This window comes from Suncus etruscus, chromosome 7 (assembly GCF_024139225.1).
Source record: "Suncus etruscus isolate mSunEtr1 chromosome 7, mSunEtr1.pri.cur, whole genome shotgun sequence".
Classification (NCBI taxonomy): Eukaryota; Metazoa; Chordata; class Mammalia; order Eulipotyphla; family Soricidae; genus Suncus; species Suncus etruscus.
Genome location: NC_064854.1, coordinates 131855265 through 131881541, shown reverse-complemented (window position 1 = coordinate 131881541; position 26277 = coordinate 131855265). Strand labels below are relative to the sequence as shown.

Genomic DNA, 26277 nt, shown 5'->3' with positions numbered 1-26277 from the left:
TCCTGGCTCTATACTCAGAAATCGCCCCTGGCAGGCTGGGGGACCATGTGGGATGCCAGGAATCAAACCAGGTCCCTCCCTGGTCGGCTGCATGCAAGGCAAACACCTTATTGCTGTGCTATCTCTGGCCCCTGTTTGTTTTTATTGATGTGTCTCTTCTCAAAGGTAGTAGAGACATTTCAGTAGATAGAGCATTTTTTTTAATATCTTTAAGCACCATGATTACAAACATGTTTTTAGTTGGGTTTCAATTATATATATATATATATATATATATATATATATATATATATATATATATATATATATATATATATATATATATAAAAGAATACCCCCTTCATCAGTTCAACCTTCCCTCCACCAATGCCCCCTATCTCCCTCCTATACACCCTGCCTGTATGCCTGTATTCAAGACAGGTAGTCAATTTCACTCACTGCCACTGTCATGATAGTTGTCAGTGTAGTCATTTCTCTAATTGTGGTGAGCTTCATATCTAGGGCCAGTCCTTCCAGCCCTCATCTCTATTGTCTCTGTGTATTCTTTGTGGTAGTAGTTTGTGCTACTAGTTGTGTGTATCGGGTAGTCTGTGCTGTGGGGATGTTTTTTTTGGGGGGGTTGTTTGTGTGTTTGTTTGTTTTCAGGCAGCAGTTGAATTTCATTCCTTTTTTTTTTTTTTAATATGGAACCCTTCACGAATTTGCGTGTCATCCTTGCGCAGGGGCAATGCTAATCTTCTCTGTATCGTTCCAATTTTAGTCTATATGCTGCCGAAGCGAGCACGAATTTCATTCCTGGTTAAAGTACTCACCCTGAATCGCCAGGCCAGGAGAACTCCATGGGAAAGAGACATTCAGGTAGGGCTCCAGGTGGCTCCTCAGCCAGGCTACAACTTTAGAGTCATTTCCTCCCAAGTAAATATTTAGATTAGCTTCCTTGTTCCTGGTGAGATTGTGAAGGCAGGAGAGTTTACAGAGAAAGTTTACTGCAGCCTTCTCAAAAGAAAGAAGACTTTTGAGAGTTGGCTGTCTGAGGAGCTCTGAAACCTCTTTGTGTCTTCCTGCTACATCCAGGAAGGCCCTGATACCTCAAAGACCCAGCTGACCCAGGCCAGGGCTTGTCAGATTCAGGGAGCCTAGACACCAGCTGAACTGTTTCACCTTTTCCACTGAGACAAGCAAATCGCAGCTTTGAGCCCTCAGGTATGTTCCTCCTATGTGTATGGAAAGGACTTTATCTCAATTTACATGACTGAATAAACATGACTCCAGTTTACATGATTGAAAGAAAAATAGAGGTGGGGGAGTAAAAAATGAGGAGTGAAGGATTTAAGGAAACAGACTACCAAAGAGATTTCTTTTTTTTTTTTTTTTTTTTTTTTTTTGGTTTTTGGGCCACACCCGGCGGTGCTTATGTGTTACTCCTGGCTGTCTGCTCAGAAATAGCTCCTGGCAGGCACGGGGGACCATATGGGACACCGGGATTCGAACCAACCACCTTTGGTCCTGGATCGGCTGCTTGCAAGGCAAACACCGCTGTGCTATGTCTCCAGGCCGAGATTTCTTTTTTTAATGAATTGCTTTATTTAAGCACTGTGGTTACAAAAATTGTTTGTTGTTGGGTTTCAATTATACAATATACATAATTTCTGACAATTAGTGGTGGACTCGAATAAAGGTTTGGAGGTTATGCTGAGACTCAGAGAAAATGTACTCTATAATTGATATATCTGCCATGGGTTCAAGCACAGAAATGTAGCTTGTGAGTTGGAGTTGATAACCACATTGCAGGCTTTTTTTTTTTAACCACAGGGGCCCCTTAACTTTTACTCACTCGTTCAGTGACTGAGGCCAAGTTCATGCCCAGGTACAAGGGGAACAAGAGAGGTATGGCACTTGTCTGCCGTTTATCCCATAGGAATATCTAAAAGTTTTTATTTGTTGTGGAGACCCCAAGCTCTGAAATTTGAAGTTGTGATACGAGGTGTCAGAAAGGAAATAATTCACTGTTAGAAATTATATGCAAACAGAAGGATTAAGGCTGGGAAATAGCTTAAAGAACTGGGATGCATGCTTTGCATAAAAACAAAACAAAATCAGATTTGATCCTCAGCACTCCATAGTCAATAGAACAAAGGAAGGAAGGAAGGAAGGAAGGAAGGAAGGAAGGAAGGAAGGAAGGAAGGAAGGAAGGAAGGAAGGAAGGAAGGGAGGGAGGGAGGGAGGGAGGGAGGGAGGGAGGGAGGGAGGGAGGGAGGGAGGAAGGGAAGGAGAAAGGGAGAAAGAAAGGAAGGGAGGGAGGAAGGGAGGGAGGGAAGGAAGGAAGGGAGGGAGGGAGCGAGGGAAGGAAGAGGAAGGGAGCGAGGGAAGGAAGGGAGGGAGGGAGTGAGGGAAGGAAGGGAGGGAGCGAGGGAAGAAGGAAGGGAGGGAGGGAGGAAGGGAGGAAAGGAAGGGAGGGAGGGAGGAAGGAAGGAAGGAAGGAAGGAAGGAAGGAAGGAAGGAAGGAAGGAAGGAAGGAAGGGAGGGAGGAAGGGAGGGAAGGAAGGGAGGGAGGAAGGGAGGGAAGGAAGAAAAGAAGGAAGGGAGGGAGGGAAGGAAGAAAAGAAGAAAGAAAGGGAGGGAGGGAAGAAAAGAGGATGGGAAGGGGAGGAAGGGAGAGAGGAAGGAGGAGGGAAGAAAGAAGGAAGGAGGGACAGAGGAAGGAGGGACAGAGGGAAGGAAGGAAAGAGGAGGGAGGGAAGGAGGGAAGGAAAGAAGAAAGGAAGGGAGGGAGGGAGGCAAGGAGAGAGAGAAGAAAGGAGGAAGGGAGGGAGGGGAAGGAAGGAGAGAGGGAGGGAGGGAGGGAGGGAGGAAGAGAGAGAAAGGATAAAGGAAAGGAAGAAAGGGTGGGAGGGAGGAAGGGATGGAGGGAAGGTAAAAGAATTAGATCTGAAGAACTAGAGCTAATAGCTATAAAGTCATAGCCAGTCTTAATTGCAACCATCCATCTCCATATGTGGCCTTTAGTTCCTTTAGAAATGACCTGGTGAACAGATAGCAAGAAAATGCCATGGTTAATGTTTTTGTCAGGGAAAATGTAAAGCATGTTCAAAGAGCCCTAACTTTCAACGTTAACTGTGAGTTAGAGCTGACTCCCAAGTGACTGTTGTGTGATCTGGAACTTTATTATGAGCTGAGAAGTAGTCCCTGAGATCTGTCTTTCCAACAAATGTTGCTTGAGTAAGACCTAAAGATCTGCAATTGCGCAAGAGGATGAAGAACTTATGTGCAGTGCACACTTTATACTGCACAAGGAGATGTGAGAGCACGGTCTTTGCAAAGCTGGAGAGGGAGAGAAGCTACTTCAGGACATTCAGGAGTAGCCTGTGATGAGGTTGGCAAGGTGAACAGCCTCTTAGGGATCAGGTCTTGCAAGGGTTGACAAGTTACATTAAATATGCTGAGAGCAATGGTCACTATAAGCTGGGTGGAGTAGGGGCCAATCTCCATCTATTCCTCCATCAAGAAACTCTCTGTAGCCAAAAAAAGAGCTGCCCTATCCTCATGCATCTTGGTTCAGGGGCAGATCAAGGTGGAGTTGAATGGTGCCCTAGTACAGAGAGCTGCAGAAAACAGGAAGAGGCCAAGACCCCTGCTTTATTATGCCAATTAAGCAATGTCACCAGCCAACTGAAAGCTACTGTGGTGGCACTTTGGCTCTCCAGAAAGAACAAACATCCATATAGGAACTGAACCACCCTGACACACTGTCAAAATCCAGGGGGGCAGCACTTGGCACCAAAGAATGGCAAGTTCACCCTTTCAAGCCAATCATGCCCTTCTAAACAGGTGGGTTCCTGTGCAGCACTCCTGTCATGCCTTAGAAATATGCTCCTAAATAAGCGACACCCCATTCTGTCTAATCCCAGAGCCTGCCATTCAGCCTCACACCACATACTTCCACTAGATGATTCTTCTGAGACCAAAACCTCCTGCTGGGCCTCTGCTGCCCAGCTGGGTGCATGTGTCTTCTGCGAGGGTCAACCACAGTATCAAGGCAGCGGGGTATAATGGCCAAGAAAGCACCTACTGAAATTGACTTTTGATTCACAAAGAGATAATCTTTCAGGAAAAAGTGTAGTTGGTTTTGCACAGGTTCCATGCTCCCTCCTGTACCAAGCAGAGCATGTTCTGATATCAATGGGTAGGAGACGTGTCAGGGAGGGGGACCCATAGTAGATGCCACTCCATTTGGGAGCACAGGAAGGTGTTTAACTTCTATTTGAGAAGTCAGAAAATATGTCCCAGAAGTGACATCTCTACTCAGACCTGGAGAAGTAGGCCTAGGCCAGTAGAGACTGGTGAATGATGTTCAGACAAGAGACTAGCAATGCAAAGGCCCAATCATTCATCACTTCAAAGTATGTCTCATCCACAGATATAGCTCCTATGCCTAGAACATACTCTAGGTTCAGAGAAAGCTGGTGGAATTAAATGAAATCATAGTGGGCTGTGTCTGTAGAAGCCACACTTCTCTGTTTCATCATCTTAACCTTCTAGGAATAAGGCAGCATCAAGCTGTTACTTCCTTGGTGCCAGCATTGCACTAGGCATGAAGAAGATACAAAGCTGCCCTGTGTGGGAAAAGAATCTGTGCTAATGTATTTGAAAGACAGCAATCAGAGGAGTCTGGGTGTGAAGTAGGACAGAAGGAGGCCCAAGGAGAGGCTGGTGAACCCTGAGTTCTTGGGTCATTGAGAAGTGGAGAGGTTCTCAGCAATGCCTTCTTTCTACTCCACACCCCTGTCCCCAACCTTGCACATGTTGTGAACCATTGTGCCTGGGTCTGGCCCAGTTCAGCCAGCATGCAGGGAAACACCATGGCCTTTCTCCTTGGACTTTGACCCACAACCTGAAAAACGGGTTTTCTTGATCCCCTCGGAAGACTCTTTCTTCCTGATGGGTGGGGATCTGCCTCTCCCTCCTGGCACCAGTCCTTCCTTCTTCCTTTGCCAGTAAAGGCCAGTCCTGCTCGCTGCACTCACGGGCAGGATGCCCCAACTAAGCAGCTAATGGAAGACTCAGAACACCAGGACCCCTGTAATGCTAACTGGGTACTTGGGGTCCACTAAGGGAAATTGAGCTGGAGAGTCCTCACCATCCCAATTTCCCCATCCTTCACTGAAGCCAGATGCTGCTTGACATGTGAAAAATCAGGTACATGCATTCTTTGCACCTCTGTCCTTAGCACTTTGGCAGGTAGTGGTGCTAGGAATACTTCTGGCTCTACGCTTTTGGGTGGTACTCTATATTCTGGGTGGTGCTCAGGGATTGTGGAGTCCTGGAAATCTAGCCCAGGCTTCCTGCATGCAAAACCCATACTCCAGTCCTTTGGTCTATCTCTCTAGCTCCTCTCCTCTTTCTCTTTTTTTTTGGGGGGGGGGTGGGTGGGTTTCACACTTGGTGATTCTTAGAGGTGGCTCTGCACTCAAGAATTACTCCTGACAGTGTACAGGGTTGCCATATGGGATGCTGGGATTCAGGTTGGCCACATGCAAGGCAAGCACCTTACCTTCTTATCCAAGAGTAAATTAATCCTGGCATCACTTGTCTTCATCTTAATGTAACTCTCCCTTGTACATCCTGAGCATCTGTTCTTTATAACAATCCTCACACCTGCTTCTGCCTTATTCTTTCTTCTTTGTATTTACCTACCAATTTGTTTCTGTTTCACTCCCTCCCTATATGTCTCTCCCACTCTCTATCTCTCCTCCTTTCTCCCCTACTCTCCTCTTATGTTCATCTCCTTTCTCTCCCTCTCCTCTTCTTTCTGTCTTCTCTCTCCCTCACTCTCCTCCATCTTGTTGTGCTGGGATCTTTGTCTCTGTGTCTCTAATTCTTTGTCTGTAAATATCCATGTACGTCCACCTCAGTGTCTACATCATTGTCCTCATCTACCCATCCTGTCACATCTCTAGCTCTTCTGGGTCATCTACACACAGGAACCACCCTCCAAAAATGTCCATATAGAGGCCTGGACTTCTGAACTACATATAGGTACAAGAAAATTCCCAAGAACATTCAAAAGCCTAATACACATGTGTGTTTGGAAGGGGAAGAAGATAGAATAGAAATCTGAATTTCAAAAAGTTAAAGTTCAATAAATCTTAGTGAGTGAAACCAGGTGACTGCTCAGTTTTCACATCTAAAGGCCAACGTGTGTGAGAGAAGATTTAGAATTCTTCAGAGGATGTGTGAATTTACTCACATGATTTCTGTTGGTTAAACATCAACAGTGTTCCAACCCCATGGTCTCCATGCCTGGCATCAAGGCCAGTCTTCTGTCTCTGTCCGGATCTGTGACAGTTGGGCTTTGGAGAGCATGTCTGTTGAGATAGATTCCTAGGATAAATAAAATTCTGAGTTAAGAAGGGGGCAGCACATGCGATGAGGTAAGTCAATGCAACTAGAGAACCTTGGGCTGGCTGGAAAGGGTCCAAGATCTGGAATAGTTACCACCCACCCTGTCTGTGAGTCTCCAGAAATCTCAAAAGTGGGGTAGGGGTCATGTCAGACCCTTAGTAACTGACCATTCCCAAGTTATGGCAGAGGAGAGATGGAGTCAGCAAGGGCTCTACTTCTACCTAGGATCCCAAAACTCAAGAAGCAAGTAGACTTTGGTTCTGACTCTCCTCTAAGACTGGCAATGACACTCTATGGTGAATGGAAAGCAGCTCAAATTTTGACTCAGAACCTTACTAGATGAGCCCTGGACCCAGTCCTAATAGGTTTTAGCTTATCCATCCTTAAAATGGGGCATTATATCTTTTTTTTGGGGGGGGGGTCACACCCTTCAGTGGTCAGGGGTTACTCCTGGCTCTATGCTCAGAAATCGCTCCTGGCAGGCTCATGGGACCATATGAGATGCTGGGATTTGAACCACCATCCTCCTGCATGCAAGGCAAACGCCTTGCCTCCATGCTATCTCTCCAGCCCGGGGCATTATATTTTGATTCAAATTCTCCTAGTGTATGAGTTATAGTTACTCTCTACTTCTATTCATCAACAGAGCCCATTGTAGCATCTGCTGATTGGTAGTTGTGCTGGGGCTTGCTAGCTCAATGTCTCTTGGCTAGCTGAAAAGAGGATGGATGGATGGATGGATGGATGGATGGATGGATGGATGGATGGATGGATGGATGGATGGATGGATGGGGGATGGATGAATGGATGGGTGGGTAGGTGGATGCATGAATGTACGGATGGACGAATGGATGGGTAGGTGGGTGGGTGGGCGGGTTGGTTGATAGGTGAAAGCAATAGACTGGATTTGAATGGAGGCCTCTAGCCGCTGAATTATTACAACTCCACTACCAATAAAATTTTCTTTTTATCTCAGCACTCAGATATGCTTAATTGTGTATGAAATTCCAGAGTAGAGGTGAAAGAAAGGAGGCAAGAAAGGAAAGGAGGAACTGCTATTCTGTTTCACAGGGAAGAGGGTGAGGAATTAAACTGAAAGACAATCTCCCAATCTCCAGTCCTGTTACCTCTCATACTCCACAAAAAACTTTCCAATTAGATTCTCTTCTCTTCACAGGCTACATTGATGCTAAACTGCTCTTCACCTGCACAGGATGAGAGTGTCAGGTAAGAGCATTTCTGAAGGTTCCAAGGCCTAGGAAGGTCTGAATTTGAATGGACTTGGAGTTCTTTTAGATGGAACTCTTCTCAAAAGATTGAGTCAGAACTGTAGGGGGTACAGCAGGTATGGCAAGTGCCTTGCATGTGCTGACTCATGTTTGATCCATTGCATCCCATATGATCCCCTGAGCACTGCCAGAAGTAATTCCCAAATGAAAAACCAGGAGTAATTCCTGAGCAACACCATGTAGGACCCCCAAAAGTTACAGAGGGAAGTCAATGCATGGGGGTCTGTTAGAATAGAAGAGGTGAATTCTTGTCTCCAGAACGAAGGGCCATAGAAGCTTTGTCACAAGGTACCCCACTTGGTAGGATCATGGAGACTGACTACTTTGGAAACTAGTGGTTTTGATTAGAAATGAGATAAAACACTGCCATAGAAAAGAGATCTGGGCCCGGAGAGATAGCACAGCGGCGTTTGCCTTGCAAGCAGCTGATCCAGGACCAAAGGTGGTTGGTTCGAATCCCGGTGTCCCATATGGTCCCCCGTGCCTGCCAGGAGCTATTTCTGAGCAGACAGCCAGGAGTAACCCCTGAGCACTGCCGGGTGTGGCCCAAAAACCAAAAAAAAAAAAAGAAAAGAAAAGAGATCTAAAATCTTCATGGGGGCGAGGTAAGATTAGGGGTCTTGATCTTCATATATCCACCCTTACATATTCTCTTACACAGATAAACCAAGGCACTACATAGGAAACGGAGGCAATGCATATCATAATCCATGAGAAAGTGAAGCATAGAGGTTTGGGAATTAGCTTCCCTGCATTTAGACCCTATTAGTTCCTTACGAGCCAGATTAGCACTTTTCTGATCACCTCAGCATCCTCATTGAAAGCACTGACAGCATCCAGCCCATGGAGAGGCCTTGCCACTCTTGTGGACACGGTGTCTGTCTATTGCTATTCACACAGCATCTGGCATGAAATAGGCACTATGTCAGACCTAGACCACACTGAGCCCGGAAAGAGGGGGACGCTACACACCCAAAACCTATGCCACATAGTCTAAGGGACCTTCTCCCACCCTATGTAGTCAGAGGCACACAGTTTAATTCAGGATGGGAAAGGGAGAAGCCAACAGGGGAGATGTGGGAAGAAGAGAGGTAGCATGGAATCAACTCTGAAGAGGCTGGAGCAGAGAAGAAAGTTTGAAACTGCTTCTGGCTCACAAAGAGGAGTGAGGAAGGGAAGCAGGACAGGGACCTCGGAGTGGTCACCCCCAGAGGATCATTCCCCATGATATCCAGATGGTCAACACATAGTTGGGCTAGGTGGCACAAGAGGCAGTGCCCTTCTCACATGACCAATGTGTAACTCACTGTGGCTTACAGGGGTATTAATGAAGTCGGGGGAAGTGACACCTCCCCCAAAACCATCCTGGGGGCTGCTCCCTGATGATAGCTACAACATGCCATGGGCTGAGTGACAAAGGCATTATCATTGTCCACCCTGAGGGATGCTGCTCAGAGAGACCAAGCTCCAGCCTGAGCCTGCACAACAAAGGACCCACCTTGAGCACTGGGTTCAGTGTTCCCAGCTCCCAGGCCAGGGTTAACCTCCCAGGCTGTCCATAGCACAGTGTTCAACTGCCTCTTGGCAGAGCACAGGATCACAGTAAAAGCCAAGCCTCACCCTTGACCCTTGGCCTTCTCTATGTGAAGGTACATTTCTCTGCCTCACAGGTCCCACTTTGGGTACATCAGCATATACAAGTATTGCATGACCTCACAGTTTGCTTATCAGATGGGTTCCCACTTGGTCTCCCTCATGGTCCATGATAAAGGTGGGGCTGACCTTATCACCTGGGCCCTGTGACCTAGCCTCATGTACACTCTTGCCCATGAACTGGCACCATCAAATCATGACCATTTGTCCTTGCTTTGCAGCTTTGCTTCGCTTCCTGATCCTCATTTTTGTTCTGGTCATCACATGGATCTTTGTTCACAGCTACCCCAGTTTTAGCATGAGAACAATCCGCCTTCCCCGCTGGATTGGTGAGTAGGGCCAGTAGATCAAGCAAATGGACCAAGGTCTAGTCTCCCTCCATCCCACAACCTTAGGGTGACCCAGGATACAGCCAGACATGGTGGAGAGTGAGCTTGCCTTTGGTACCTCAACCATTGGAGAAAGGAGAGGTGGAAATCCAGAGAATTCCTCAGAGAGGAATTGAGACAGAATTTTCCCCCAGAAGAAGTTCTAACCTGTTATTTAATGCATTTCTATGGAAGCCCAGAAGCACATGCATTCATACATCACAGCAACTCAAATTTAGTTCCAATGTTTTTATGATTATATTTATATTTGTTTCCTTTCTAATTCAATCTATTGCATTGTATGCATTTAATAATTTCAAGTCTGTTAAAGTAGGAAGTGTCTCAAGAAAGCTAAGTATAAATTTATTATAAAAGAGTCCTCAGGGGCCGGGGAGATAGCACAGCGGTAGGGCATTTGCCTTGCAAGTGGCCAACCCAGGACCGACAGTGGTTCAAATCCCGGCATCCCATATGGTCCCCCGAGCTTGCCAGGAGCGATTCCTGAACAGAGAGCCAGGAGTAACCACTGAGAACCATAGGTGTGGCCCCAAAACCAAAAAATTAATTAAAATAAATAAAAATGTTTTAAACCACCAGAAATCCATGGCCTAGTTAGGAGATTAAGAACTCCCGATTTCCCTCACAAATTAGGCTGAGTCCTTTCAGTTGGGGATGATGAGCCCAAAACAAACTGAGGACAAGGGAACAGGGTATGCTGAGACATATAAATGGGATACATATAGGCAGTGGGTTTCAGAGGTAGCTGGATCTAGGGATCCCCACCAAGCCCCCAGAGTCTGTCTCCTGCATCCCCAGGTTTGCTGTGCGCTCCTTCCTCCCGGGACAGGCAAGACAGCTGCCAGGTCTCAACATGACTCCACAGAATAGGATGTCTCAAGAAACAGGGTGCAGTGACAGGCTTCAGTCCCACATGGCTCCTTAGCCTGCAGGCAGTGGGAGCTAGAAGTCCTCTGTGTTAGATCAAAGATCCTAGAAAACGGGTCTAAGTGTGGGGCTCTGGCTGAAAAGTGAATTCATCCAAAATTTTGGCTTTTTGTTATTGGTAGTGGTGGTGACGATGGTGATTTTGGTTAATTTGTTTGTTTTGTTTTTGGGCCACACCTGCATGCTCAGGGGTTACTCCTAGCTCTGTGCTCAGAAGTTATAGCTGGCAGACTCGGGGATCATATAGAATGCTTATATCAAACCCAGGTTGGCCATGTATAAGGCAAAAGCCCAACCCACTGTGCTCTCGCTCTGGCCCAACATTTTAGCTTTAACCAGTATATTTAACTAAGAAAGGCTGTCATTCGCAGGGAACTGTGGCCAAGAACCACAGAAACACACAGGACACAGTAAAGTTGATGCCAAGGACCCCAAACCCAAGGCAGACACTGAGTGCTGCAGGAATCAGGAGACAGCCCCCGACCCCCACAACATGCTATAGGCAATAAGAAGCAGGGCCCTGCTCTTCACTGAGGATTCATCTTCACTTCAGGGAGGAGGGGAGGCATTGGATTGGGTCCCCATGGGGTGACCTCACCACCCATTTCCTCCACATGAGAGGATGCAGCAAAGAACCCCACAGGTGGTCAGGGAGTTTGGGGTGGCACATGTGAATGGATCTGCATGTCTGCCTGTATACGTGTCCATGTCACTCTTTATGTGTCCATGTATATGTGTGAGTGTGATTGTATGTGTACATGTGTGTGTTGTATATTTGTGTCTATGTTTGTATGTGCATGTTTGTATGCACATGTATCTATGTATGTTTGTGTGGCATGTATATGTGTGAATATGTGTGTGTGTGTGTGCAGAGGGGTGGTGATGGGAAGTGAGAGAGGACTCCCAGGTGACATGAGGCTTTTGTTCACTCCCACACTGCATGTGGGACCCTGCTTGAATGCCCAGTGAACACCCTTATCCCAGCCCCAGCTGCTAGCTCCATCATGGAGGTGGGAGGCAGTAGAGTTTGCTTCCTTTCTAACTGACTTCTTTCTTCTCTCCCACAGTTTCAACCCACAAAGAGGCCAGTGAGTATCCCCCAGTCCAGAATCTTTCAGCTCTACCCTCTTCTAGCCAAGTGGGACTATGAGAGCTCTGAACCCTGTGTGCAGGCCCCTGTTCAGCCTTCTGCGACCCCCGGGACCCCGGCCTGCAGGGTGGTCAAGGGTTGCAAAGTTATTCGTGAGTCACGTAGAGGATTCGACCTAAACGATAAAAGAGGGCTGGGAAAATGATGGAATCAAGACAAGATTCCGATCAAGAGTCAAATTTATTGAGGGAGAGGTAGGCTTATATATCATGAGCAAGACAAAGGAGTAGGGGGTGGTAATTTTTCACAGTAACATTCTCTTTTTCAAAGTTACATTTTACAGGAGACTTATCTTACAGTTACAGGCATACAGCATTCTTTTTCAAGGATCATGGCCACAGGATATCTAATCTTGTACCTGGAACAGCTTGTGACTTGTGGTTTACACCCTCTTTTCTTTACGTCCAGGGGGGAAATGCCAGCAGCTGCAACATGCAGCCTGTCACATAGACAGTTTTAGCACAGGCATCAGAGACTCCATTTTGCTCTTTAGTTAAAGGGCCTCCAACAGCCTTCCAGACACATGGGAGCTCAGCTCTATCCCTTCCCAGCCTACAATTCAGGCTGCACACCTCACAGGCCCATCCACACTGCACCTTCTCTCTCTAGCCACCACCTGTGCCAAGGAGGCCTGCACTTATCACTACTACTCTGACCCTGGATCTGATCCACAGTAGTAGCACACAGGCACTACAGGATCACTCAGTAGCCACAGGAGAGGAGAGGGTCATATGTGGGGAGATATGCCCCCAGGTGCTCACTGAGTGGGAAGAGATGTCTGGTCTCCAAAAGGGACTGCGAGAGGGGAGAAGCTCAGGGAGAAACATGTGGAACTTGGAAGACCTTGGCTGAAGAGTGAAGAAGGGAAGAAGGAGTCAGAAAAAGCTGGGGGTCAGGACTGCTAAGGCCTCACATTTCCAGCACTGTCAGTGTCCGAACAAGGCTCCAGTTGGACCACAGCCACCAAAAGCAGGGATGTCATAAAGTAAGGAAAGCTTTGATAACAATGATGATGATTGCTGCCTATGGGCTAGACAGGGTATTCACTACTTCACAGGTCTCTTGGGCAATCCTCCCCTAACCCTGTGTAGATGCTAGAAGTATTCTCATTTTATAGCTGGGGAAACTGAGGTTTTGAGACACAGAACCCAATTTTAACAAATGGAGCAGTGGTCAACTTTCCTAGCCTAGAGCCGAGTCATTCAGCACCTCTGTAAAGGAAACTCCCCCAAACCCCTCCAGCCTGGATCACAGCCTGGTGATGTGTGAGGAGATAAATAACTACAGGTTATTTATCAGGATTTTGTCCACCTGAAATGAGTCTGGGAGCCCCAGTGCACTATGAGATTCCACAGAGCGAAGGCTGTTTACAGAAGTGAGACAAACCTTTCATCTGCCCCCATATCCCTCTGAAGTAGACGCTAAGTGACTGCATCTTCTGCTGAAGTATGCAGACACATTCTGCTGGGGGCAGAGCATGTATTGCAGAAGGATCCAGAATTCAAGAACACAGGCATCCTTCACCCTGCCCACGGTGACGTCTCCTATGGCACACATCACCAATCACTCCCACACTCCCTCCCTCAAGAGCTGTGTCTTGAACAATAGTTCATGCACATTTAACAGGAAGCTTGGTAAACCAACACCATCACTTTACAGTGAACAGAGCCAAGGGGAGATATTCCTGGCAAGACATGTAGCAAATTCCTTGAGAGTATGCTGGTGCTCAGCTCCATACCCTGAGCACCATCATCTTTCAAGATTCCCAGAACATCTGGGCAGAGTGGGGTAGCCTCCAAGCCCATATCCAAAGAACAAAGCCCTGATCTCCCAGTGGTTGATCTCCCAGGGAGATCAGTCCCCTGAAACCACTACTGTGAAGGTTAGTTTGTTTGAAAATCAATTCCAGAAAGACCTGCCTAAGCCAACAAGTTGACACTGGGTTTAGCAGGCTTAGCTGCCGGTTACTAGACTCAGGCACACGGCAAGGGCTATGCACAAGGCCTGAAATAATTCCTCTGGGGTTATTATTGGTGACAATCTCTCATCCCAAGATGCCTCTCATGGCATCTCCATGAGAGGATTGCTGGCCAGAGGCAAGGTCCCAAGACTTACAAAAATAGGAGACGAATGGACAGGTGCAGCAAGGAGGGTGCTTGTTTTGCACATGGCCAACCTGAATTTGATCCCCAGTATCAAATAGGCCCCCTGAGCCCATGAGGAGTGCTCCTGGAGGCACAGAGCCCATAGTAACCCCTGAACACTGCCATATGTGGCCAAAAATATAAGGACTCTGGGACTGAAGAGGTAAAGCAGGTAGGGCACATGCCTTGCATCTGGCCAGCCCAGGTTCCTTGGCCAGAATCACCTAAGCCTCACCAGGAGTGATCCCAGAACACAAATCCAGGAGGAAGCCTCATGAGGTGAGGAGGAAGACAACCCTGCCCAGGATCCTCAGCCAGCCTCTTGTTGAAGGGGGCTGTCCAGGGAGTGGAGGAGGGGAGGCAATTCTACCTGTCCCAGTCACCCCTCTACTGAGCAAGTTCTGACACCCACTCTCTCCTGAGCAGCCCCTCCTTAAAGTTCCACTCCCCACCTACACAATGGGGATAAGTCCTGGTTTCAGACATGATCTCACTGCTGAGATTGCGGGGAGACTGGAAGATGCGCCCAGGAAAGGCTTCGCAAGGGAGTCCAGTTCTAGCAAATGCCCCGTGGTGGCTCTCACTTAACTAGGGCACCCTTACTGACTCACAGGTACCAGTCACACTGGCCAAGCCCCCTTGAGCTGTGTCCTCTTGTGGATCACTCTTTCCTGATTCACAACAATGCCTGTCCAGGCTGGCAGAGGTCCCAGAGAGCCTGATTCCCCAAACTGTGGGGTATCTCCAAGCCCCGTCCAGATCCATGAGTTAGTGATCTCATTTAGTGACTTCCTGGAGTCCTCCCGTGTTCCAGACACAGGAACTATTGGGGTGACTCCCCAGTAAAAAATATAAAGCGTTTGCAAAGGGTGTGGGTGCATGGTGAGCCGGTACACCTGCTTCCTTGAGGTTTGCTCTGAGCCATGCAGGCTGACTCCTTCAGAGGCCATGCATGGACTGATCAAGCCCTGCTCAGCTGGCACACTTTAATGCCATGTGGGGCTGGAGCAGAAGTCGCTCTGAGCAGGCTGACGCAGAGCCTGTGTCTGTCTTTGGTGGAGATTGTTGGGGGCAGTGTGGGAGCACGCCAAGGGGCACCTCTCCCAAACCGAGATGATCTAAGAGAGCTGCTCAGAGAGGAGGCTTTGGAGTAGGATCCTGGGTCTGCAACTGCGTCTGCCTCTCTCCTCATCCTGCCTCTGCAGGGACAACAGCTAAAATTGGTCTGTCTCCTTCCCAGAGGCAGTGAAATACAAGTGTAACCTCAGCAAGCCCTGCACAGACAAGAAATTTGCATTCAGACTCGTAAGCGGAGCCGCCAATGTGGTGGGCCCCTCCATCTGCTTTGAAAATGAGATGTAAGTGCTAGGGAGACCCTGGGTTTCTGTTCTATCATTTATTCGTTGACTCAGAGAATTCAGAGGCTGCAGAAGTCAGTCTCAGTGACCAGCTAGTGCCTTCCACAGATTTCCTTTTGCTCTCTAAGACCTGTCCTGCCAACTTCTGTCTGAATTCCTTGCTAAAATGCTTTAGCAAGAGAGGTAGTATAGCAAGTAGCACTTGACCCACGCAAAGCTGACCCAGATTTAATCCCTGGTATCCCAGATGGTCCCCTGGGCATTGCCAGAAATGATCCCTGAGTTCACAGCCAGGAGTAAGCCTTGGGCATAGCTTGGGTGTGGCCACATATAAACAAACTAGATACTTTATAGCCTCATCTCACTCAATCCCCCAGTTCTCCAGAAGTAAGACTGTTATTATCTCTTTCCTAAAGCTGAAGAAATTGGAGCTCAGACAAGGGCCACCCAGTAATTGGTGACAGAACCACGATTTGAATGCAGGTCTGCCCACTAACTAGGTTGCTGGGTTTCCTAAGAAATTTAGAAAGTATTCAAGATTAAAGTCGACAATGGCATAGACTTGAGAGCTCAAGTAAACTATCAAATGTCTGGACAGTTAGTCACTAGCAAAGGAGCCAAATGCATAAAATAGAGAAGGAAATATCTTCATAAATGGTGTTGGGAAAATTAAATTGTCAAATGCGAAAACAGATGAGATTGGGCCCTATCAACCCATACACAGAGGTTTATGATTTTTTTTTGTTTGTTTTTTTTTGTTTTTGGGCCACACCCGGCGATGCTCAGGGGTTACTCCTGGCTGTCTGCTCAGAAATAGCTCCTGGCAGGCACGGGGGACCATATGGGACACCGGGATTCGAACCAACAACCTTTGGTCCTAGATCGGCTGCTTGCAAGGCAAATGCCGCTGTGCTATCTCTCAGGGCCCAGGTTTATGATTTTTTTGTTATGTTGTTTTGGGGGCCACATGCAGTGGTGTTCAGGACTTACTTCTTACCCTATACTGAGGGATCACTCTTGGTGGGCTAAGGGGACCATATAGGATGCTGGGGATCAAACTTGAATGGACTGCATGCAAGGCAAACACTTTACCCACTGTACTATCTCTCTGGCCCCACAATGTTTTACAAACCTTGAAATTAGACCAGAGTCCATTAAAAGCCAACCCAGTACCAATGGTGGTTAGAATACTGGCATCCCAAATGGTCCCTCCTGCCTGCCAGGAGCGATTTCTGAGCAGAGAGCCAGGAATAAACCCTGAAACCTGCTGGGTGTGGCCCAAAAACCAAAACAAAAAAAAGATATAGAAACAATATAGAGCACAGAGGTGTCTTTATTTGAGCCCACTGGCAAAATAAAAATAACAATAACAAAAAAATGGGCCTACACCAAACTTTTGCACAGAAAAAAGAAATACTTAGGTTAATATAAATTGCACAGGAGAAAATATTTGCACACCACACCAGATAAACAGCTAACATCTAAGAAAAAACTCACAAAACTCAACAATAACAAATATTCAATCCAAAACTGGGGAGAAAAAACATTTCCTCAAGCAAAATATAGCAATGACCAAGAGGCATATTAAGTGTTAATTATCATTGGTTATTGGTGAGATGCAAATCAAAACAATGACATATCTCACCCAAGTGACAATAACCTGTGTCCAAAGGAAGGAAATAGCAGAACTGAAGGCTGGGCTGGAGGTATTGTGACAGGAAAGGGCTTTCCTTCACTATTGGTAGGAAGGACATCTGGTTCAGCCTCTGTAGAAAATGCTATGGCAACTTGCAAAAAATTAAACATTGAGCTCCCATATGACCCAGCAATTCACACATAACAATTAACTTGAAAAGGTATAACACACATATGTTCCTCTCAGCTCTGAGTTATATAGATAAGATATGAAAATAACTCAAATGTCCAATTTTGGATGAGTGGATAACTGTGTTACGATAGATGATAGATATAGATAGATAGATAGATAGATAGATAGATAGATAGATAGATAGATAGATAGATAGATAGATAGATAGATAGATAGGATAGATACATTAAAAGTGACAGGAGGCCAGTGGAGAAGGGTCTTTGGCACTTAGGTTTTGGTGGAGGTACTATAATTACCACCAAAGCAGAAACATTAACACTATTATAACCTTGTTGTCTTGATTACAATTTTAAAAAAAGGAAAAAATTGCTTCAGTTATAGGTATCAAGGCCAAGAGACAGAAAAGTGTCAGGGCTTCTGCTCAGGGGCCAGAGAAAGATTGTGTTTCAACCTCTAACGAGTGTAACAAAGTCCTAGGAGAAGCTCAACCAAGAAAAGTCATCTTAGTCATTTAAACCTAAGTCCAACTAGCTTAGGCAAAACCAGAAGCTTCCTTTGCTTGTATGAGGCCCCGGGTTTGTTCCCCGGCATCTCCACCAAAAAAAAAAAAAAAAAAAAAAAGCCAACCCAAAAAACAGAAGCTTCAGGCTTTGTGATGGGCTTCAGGATGAGTGGGATCCAAAAGTTCAAACAAGAAATCCTGTCACACCAACTTCAGCTCTGCTTTCCTGTGCCATTCGATTCTGTTTTCTCTACTAAAAAGTGATGAAGGAGGGAGGTCACTGGCTGCATGGATGTAGTAGTCCAAGCTCACCACAGGGAAGAGAGCATTTCTATCAGAATTCTCCATGCACAGAACCCAATCTGGAACCCACTGGCTGATATGCATGTATACCTTTCTAGCCCAGTCTCCATAGCCAGGAATACAGGCTGCTTTGCTGGCTCAGTCCTAAGAACCCACAGCCTCAGATAGAAAAGGCCAGAGAGCCAAACATGCCTGTGACCCCTTCGAAAACACAGCTTGCACCTCCCTTGTGAGAAGCAGATAGCCCTGATGACTCAGGGAGTCCAAATCCCCATCAGTATCCACTCCACACAAGGTCCCACTGGTGTGTTCTCTCTTTCTTCTTTAGAATCATGAGTCCTGTGAAAAACAATGTTGGTCGAGGCCTGAACATTGCCCTGGTGAATGGTGAGCTGCTAATTCACACCTTACCCTGTTTTTACTTTTTTATTATTTTATTTTATTATTATAATAAGACAACCTGCTGGGGTGGGAGAGGTCAAGATCTGAAGCAAAACACATTCTTGTCTGGAGTGGGGTCAGAGAGCAGTTGGTCAACTGGGAGAGGAGAGGAACTGAATAGGGAAGGCAGACTGGCTGAGCTGGGCCACTCTCCACTGAAAATCTTCAGAAGTGATGCTGGGGGAGGTCACCTTATGTGAAGCGATGGGAGAGAGGTGGTTCCTCTCTCTCCACCTCTACCACCCTGGGTAGAGGAGAAACCTCAGGGAAACTGGGGAAATCTAGGTCAGATAAAGTCTGCAGCCCCTACATGGCAAGGACTTCACATACCACTGGCTCCACAAGGCAGCCATTAAGCTGCACCTGGTGTTCACATTTTCTGCCTGGCATGAAAGTTTACCCCTACCATCTGATTTCTCAGGGAACTCTGAACTAGTTTCTCAGGGAGCTCTGGAATCAAATTCTGTCTAGAGTGAGAAATTGCTCTTTGCAAGAAAGGAGTCAGTCCTAGACCCAAGCCTTTTCAGGTCTATTGCTTTTCTCTCAGTAAATAATTTCAGGAGGAAATGAGCAGTGAAGTAAAAACAAGTTTTATTTAGAAATTCTGAGGAAAGAAAGAGAGAAAGAGAGAGAGAGAAAGAGAGAGAGAGAAATGCGCTCAAATGAGAACATGGGCTTCTCCAAAGACAGGGAGAGCTCCCAATGCACAACCCAGCATTAAAGTGGGAAAGTCCACATCTCAATAGGGGAGATACAGGTAACATGTCCAGGCACCATGTGCCTAGCAGCAACACATGGGCACAGGACAGCACATGCATGTACCCCTTTTGTTCAAAGTCGGCTTATATGAGGTTTCTCCCAGCCTCCCCATGTGGAACTCTCTAGCTAGGTAACTGTTCTTTGCTAGGATGGTTGCCAAGGGGAAAATTGGGAGCAGTCTTTGATATTCTTTTCCTGGCCTTATTCCTGCTGGAGATTCTCAGCTAGTGGGTTCAGCCTTCTCTGGACTACAGAGATGCCAGAGAAAGATCTTATTCTGCAAAGGCCCAAGGCTGCCAGGTCACAGTGCTGCAAGGCTCACAGGAGCCCATAGGGCCTTGCTACTTGGTAGGGCCTCATGCTCACCCAGGGATGCCAATGTATAATGACCACCCACCTGGGACTAAGAGAAAGAAGAGAGGAAATAGACACCAAGTATAATTTTTATTCCTCCTGGAGTCTGAGGCCTTCCACTGTTGCTTCCCCAGGGGATTTTGAGAAAGAGAGAGAGAGGAGAGAGAGAGAGAGGGGAGAGAGAAGAGAGAAGAGAGAGAGGAGAGAGAGGTGAGAGAGGAGAGAGAGGTGAGAGAGAGGAGAGAAAGGAGAGAGAGGAGAGATTGATATTCACCTGCTAGGGGTGGCCATGGGAGACCCTGGTACAAAAAAGAAAGAAAGAAATAGATACAAAGCAGGCAGCATCTCTCCAATGCTTTATCTCTGGTCCCCTGTGGGCCAGCAGGTGCTGTTCTGGTCACTACCCTGAACCCCCCAAAAGCCCAGGTTTTTTCCTTTATACCCAGCATGGCAATGAGGTATATCCAATGGGTGTGTCCAGGTTCTACTGTCTTTACAGTGAGGCTATCCAAGGGCATGTCCAAGTCCAACTGCCATTCATCAACATTATCAAGAACATTGGACTTAGGCACCAATGGCTTCTAGGAAGGGCTGCAAGGTGAGGGCTGTCTCCACCCAATGTCCAAGGTCCAGGTCTCTAACCTCACCCTCTTTAGGCATCCCTGAGACTGCGGTGAAGGAGGAAAGAGGCCGCCATCTCCTCTGCAACACCCAGTGTTGGAAGTGGTGGAAGTGGGAACTGCGACTTTCTTCTATAACGAATTCCCTTAGGACCTGAACATTTTTGCAAACACCGGAACTCAGTTGTAATTACTGGACTCAAGACACTGAGTATTATTTGACCCACTGAAAATACCTTTGTCTTAGGCAGAGTGGAGGACTCAAATGTCTAGTTTCCTATTTAGGTGAAAATCATAAAGATGATTATATATGCATAGCACTAGAGAAAGTACAGGGGTTAAGGTGTCCACCTGGATTATGGAGTAATATATGTTCCATCCATGGTTTCACATATGGTATTCCAAGCACCACCAGGAGTGATCCCTGAGTATAGAACCAGGAGTAAGCTCTGAGCCTCTCTAGATATGGCTCAAAACCAAATTAATTAATTAATTAATTGAATCTCATTGACTTCTATGATCCATTTTACAGAAGTAACTGTTGCAATCAAAATGCTGCATTTTCTGCCAGCAAGACCTCAATTTATTCTGCTCTGTTCATTCTATTACAGGGCCAACACCATTAGTCCCATTCTTGTGTCTCTCCCATTGATGCTGCAGAAACTGCACACTGACTTAAGTCCTGACCACTTCCCACAGGACCTGGATTTATCATTATTCCACTCTTACATCCTAAACTCAAAAAAACAGACAGATGGAATAATGCATGGTAAGAAGTAATCCTTCTGCTCTTTCTCCTCAGGATCCACAGGAGCAACACTGACATACAGCTCTTTCGACATGTACTCTGGAGGTAGGCACTGTGTGGGTGCAGCATCTTGGGGTGGGCAATGCTATTTCTTTTCATTTCCATGAAGACCAACGAAAGGCTGATTGTGAGGCTTGAGGTCAGCTTGCTGCCTTTGGCATCCCCTTCTCTGTCATCACTGTTGAGTTCTCCCAGGCACAGGCAAGTTCAAATACACACGGATTCTGAAATGAGCTCAAATGTGGTGCTGCTGTGAGAGTAAAGAAGCAGACAAACAAACTGCTGGCCCCCCTCCCTGAACTAGGAGCTCTTACAGAGCCACAGGAGCTGGAATGCTTCTATCCTCTTAGGTCCTGGGTACCTTCTGGCTGTCTGGAGGACCCTCTGGGGGCAAAAATAGAATTAGGCCTGAGAAGACCTTCAGGCAACGAAGCACATGGGTGGGTACCAGAGTGTTTGGGATGAAAGCTCACAGTCTGGTTACTGTGGGGTAAAATTCACTGACTTTGAGCTGTGTCATTTCTTTTGGCCTCCTGAGGCCCACACAGAACAGTTCCAGGAACTGCAAGCTCTCCTGTGTGTTTCTCCACCTGAGCTGTCCTGGTCACAGGACCATGCCTTAACTCAGCCCGGCAACTGGGCACTGACTTGTCTGGGCTGGAGCTAGCATATCCAGCTTTCTAGCTGCAGCTAGACAGGAGAGAGTACCAAAATTCTCTTCTCCCGGCACTTTGGCAGCTTCCAGAACTGGGCAGAGTGGATTTATGGTCACTGTGCCACCTGCTGTCTGATTGCCCTCCAGGACAGGAGCCTGGAGGAACCAGGAACAGAGAAGCTATAGAAGGCCTGGGGGACAGGGCAGCTATGCTCACACCCTCAGCTTCTCCCGAGAATAGCCAAACACATTTCTCCTCTAGTGCCTAGAACCCAACCTGTACCTAAATGAGGGCAGCAGGGAGCAAACAAAGTAGGGTATCCTCTCCAGGACCTTTACCTCTTCTGTCTTCCTCCACTTCCCTCAGATACTAAGGTCCTGGTGGCCTTCCTCAAAGAAATCCCTGAGGGTGCACTGGTACTGGTGGCCTCCTATGATGATCCAGGGACCAAGTAAGTGAACTTGAACACACATACATGCACACACACACACACACACACACACACACACACCTTATATCAGATTACAGACACATTAGGAAGCTGACCTAATGCTCCCTTTCAGCACCTACCAGCACCTTCTCCAGAAGAAACAATGGGGCAAGCACGCTTAGAGTGATTTTAGGGGCTTCCACACAGCTTTACTCTCAGGCATGGGAAATTGGAGGCAGAATTTCCATCCACTGAAATCCCTCAGGTGGCAGACATTAAGCCTTGCAGTGACAGTGACACCCATGTCATGGTCATGTGACAGATCATGCCACATTTGAAGAACTGCAGAATGCTCACACTTTGGGATTAAGTGGGCAGCAGAGGTGAGAGCAGATTATCAAAGAATAGTTATGATCCCTGAGTCCATCAGGGGCAGAGAGAAGGAGAGAAATTAAAATGTTAGCAGACAGAATACAGTACAGCACTACATGCACAGCGGGTGGCCTGAGCAGTCCCTGGAAAAGAGCTCTCAACAGGGCTTCATTTGGAGGGCCGGAATCACCAAGGGGTCTGTCCCCTTGGTTGTGAATGTCATTGAGGCCTCCTCCCCTCAGAACCAGATACAGTGACCATGCTGAGAGGGTGAGGTTGAGCTTTTTGGCTACTTCACATTTTCTATAGCTCCAATGAGCAGGTGTTATATCTCAGTCCCCTCTGTTGCCTTTGAGATGTGCCCCACACCCCTGCCGCTGCTGTTCTCTCAAGCACACTCTGTCTGACAGGGTGGGGGGCTCGGTACCCACTCATCCTTCCTCTTTGACCTGCTCTTGGGGTTTCTGCAGATTGGACGACAGCATCAGGCAGTCCTTCTTAAACTTGGGCAGCAGCTATGCAAAGCAGCTGGGCTTCCGGGATAGCTGGGCTTTCGTCGGGGCCAAGAACATCAAGAGCAAAAGTCCCTTTGAGAAGGTGCGTTTGGGGACCACCTCCACTCCCCACAGCAAACGGAGGGTACTGTGCAGTGGTGGATGGCCAGGGTCAGGGCATTTGGGAAAGAGCTTCAGGAAGCAGGGGCAGACCCAGAGAGCGGGGCCCCAGGATACCAGTCCCCTGCAGCAGGTGCGTCAGATGAAGATGCAGAGAAAGTCCATGGAAAAGTGGAAAGGATAGGAAGGATGAAAGAGAGAAGTGGAAGGGGGTGGGGACAAGTTGCCTGGCTTCCAGCTCTAGCTATGATCTTGCTCTCCCCTGGGTCCTCCATCTCCCAAGGAGGTCCTTAGACCCTTTCTAAGTTCACTGTGCAGAAGGTGAACTCATTCATATTCCAAGAGGGGGACACAAAGAAGTATGGAGTATGTGGCAAAAATGGGAAGGGGTAGTAGTGACCCCAGACTCAGAGTCTGGAGGGGCTCAGAAGCATGATTTGTAAAGTACCTCAGGTAAGACAGGGAGAGAAGTTGACTGGAGGGTGAGAAATCTCCCTCAAGTAAATGCTGAGCCTTTTTTCCTGTCCAGACATCCAGGGGCAGCAGTTCTGATCCTTGGAAGGAAGATGAGCCAGAAGGAGGGAGGGAGATAGTCGCATTCTGAGAAGACCCCCACGGGGAGATGGCTTGGGGTGCCTCTTATTGAGACATTGACAAGGAGCTCTGGCCTGACAAGACTGGGGACCCATGAGAGGCTTAAGGGCAGAGTGGCAGGGCTGATTGGGGTAAGGTTGAGTAGCATTCAGCAAGCACTTTCCCTGTGCAGACCCAGATGCATAGGTCCCTGTGGGATCTTTCCCAACACTCAAGTCCTAGGCTTTACACACCATGAACCAACACATGAAAGAGGTTGGAGCTGACTTGCTCAGATCTCAGTATTACGGGCATGTTGATGAAGCATAACTGACTTCATGAAGCTTCCCCATCCTGCTACTTTAAGAACAATCTCCCAGAAACATTAGTAGTACATTTTACCTAATGTTCTAGATCAGCTAACTGGGATCCATTGCCCAAAATGCACCATGATGCTGCAGACACAGTTGGGCCGCTTGCAAGCGGTCAAGCCAAGTTTTTTCCCAGCACCACCAGGAATCATCCCTGAACAGAGAGCCAGGAGTAATCTAGTATCTCAAATCCAGTTCCACCACCACCATTCCCCCAAAATAATAACCTGGATTTAGACTGGAACACCATAAACTCCAAGGTAATGTGCTTACCTTGCATGTGTGAGGCTCTGAGTTTGATCCCTAGCACTAAAAAAAAAAAAGTAGTGAATTCCTTTATTTATTTTTATTTTTATTTATTTATTTATTTTTGGTTTTTGAGCCACACCCGGTGGTGCTCATGGGTTACTCCTGGCTCTGCCTCAGAAATCGCTCCTGGCAGACTTGGGGGAAATGGGAAGACTATATGGGATTCCAGGGATCAAACCCAGGTTCTTCCCGAATCAGCCCTATGCATGGCAAACACCCTATCGCTGTGCTGTCTCTCTGACCCCTAAACCTTTCCTCTTATCGTTGCTATTGTTTGGATTATCTTAAAGGGTCTGATAAAGATTTAGGGAGAGCAGATCTCTAAGTCTCACCGTGCCCACACAACACGATAGACCATTAGGCCCCACCTGAAGCATTGGCTACTGCATCCCTCTCTGAGCTTCAGTTTCCCCATCTGTAACATTGGGCTGTTAATATTTCACATCACCACTTCCCCCCAAGGGACTGGGCTGAGTGCAGTGAAGACATTCAGGTGGTCAAGCCTTGCATAAATGCAAGGGAGAATCCTTATCAGCCTTTCCCATGACCAGAGTTTCTTTCTCTTCTCTCTTTAGTTCGTGAAGAACAACCCAAAGGAAAACAAATACTCAGACTGGCCTGAACTCGTGGAGCTAGAGGGTTGTGTGCCCCAGAAGTTACTCTAGGGAGCTTATGGCCCTGCGGAGTATGTGCTCTAAGGTGGGAGCCAGCCGGTCTTCCAGCTGGGCCAGTGGTCGGCCAGCCAGGGCGCCCGAGCCACATGCCCACATGCGGCTCTTTACACTTTTTAATGCGGCTCTTCTGCGTGCCGGGCGGCTGCTCCAGGAGTCAGGCATTAAAAAGTGTAAAGAGCCGCATGTGGCTCGCGAGCCGAGCTGCTGCTTGCCGACCACTGAGCTAGGCTGAAACTTGAGAAGGACCAGCGAGAAGAGCAGCTGAGTGGATCATGCTGAGCCTCTGCCCTGCCCTGCCTGGCATCAGCATTCCTCTCAGAAAACGACCCTCCTTAAAAAGAGGCTCCCCCAGAAGTGATGGGCAGGGCTCCCATGGCTGGCTTGAAGGGATGCACTTTTCCCCAGGGACAATCTACAGTCACAAAAGCCAAGCACTGTCCATCCCTGAGCACAAGTAAACCTATTTTTGATGATTCGGATGAATTTTCTGACTGCTAAACCATACACTTCCCCTTGTAGAAGAACGAGTCATGTTAGGGTCCAGAGTCGAAGGACAAGACCATGGCAACTGGAGTAAAGCAAACAAAACTTTATTCCATCAGCCACAAGCTCCAAACTGGCCAGTCAAGGCTCTATCCTGGAGAAGTCAACTCCTGCACACCCAGTCAACCCCTGGTCACCAGCCAGCGGAGGGGGAAGGGTGCTAGTTTCTGATGATCTTTAAGATGATTGGCTGCTGTTTGGGGTACCTTCCTACTGCTCCCTCCCTCCCCTCATGCACTTTCCAGATGGAATACCTAGTATGGCTAGGTAGCTCAGGGTGGTGTTAATGAAAACTTGGACTTGAGAACAAGAAGCCTAACACGTGGTCCTTTACAAAAATGGCATCCCTCCTTGTTCAGAACCCAGGGTCCCACAGTCAGACTGGGTGAGCCCATCCAGGACAGGCCAGGACAAGGGTACTTCGAGCTCCTGTGGCTCATCAGGTAGAAAACTGGTTCCAGAGATGTATTCTTGAAGCCTGGGGGAGTGAACCCTTGTTCCGGGAAGAAGGTGGGAGACCTGGTCAGATCAAAGCAGCCCAAATATAGCTGGGTGTGTTGCCTTCACCTGCCTGGCTAGGATTGGTAGTAGTTCCTCTTGAAGGGTTTGAAACAATTTATTAGTGAATTAATCTGGGCCTGGGCTTTTGTTTTGGGGCAGACATTTGATTACCATTTTAATTTCCTCAATGGTGATGGGGATGTTTAGATATGCTACATCCTCCTTATTCAACCATGGAAGGTTATAAGAGTCCAAGAATTTATCCATTTCTTCCAGCTTCTCATGTTTAGTGGCATAGAGTTTCTAAGAG

The 26277-nt window shown here is 47.4% G+C and overlaps 1 protein-coding gene and 1 non-coding gene across 2 annotated transcripts; one reads left to right on the top strand and one right to left on the bottom strand.

Moving 5' to 3' along the window:
* Positions 1-677: 677 nt before the first annotated feature.
* Positions 678-784, bottom strand: LOC126015169 (U6 spliceosomal RNA). Its single transcript, XR_007498060.1, has one exon. It is a non-coding gene; the product is annotated as a U6 spliceosomal RNA (small nuclear RNA).
* A 6832-nt stretch (positions 785-7616) lies between these two features.
* Positions 7617-24914, top strand: FAM3D (FAM3 metabolism regulating signaling molecule D). The gene is made up of 8 exons (XM_049777484.1): positions 7617-7629; positions 9566-9673; positions 15192-15309; positions 18271-18329; positions 20919-20969; positions 21947-22031; positions 22853-22979; positions 24825-24914. The coding sequence occupies exons 1-8, from the start codon at positions 7617-7619 to the stop codon at positions 24912-24914; spliced, it is 651 nt and encodes a 216-aa protein (XP_049633441.1).
* Positions 24915-26277: the final 1363 nt, after the last annotated feature.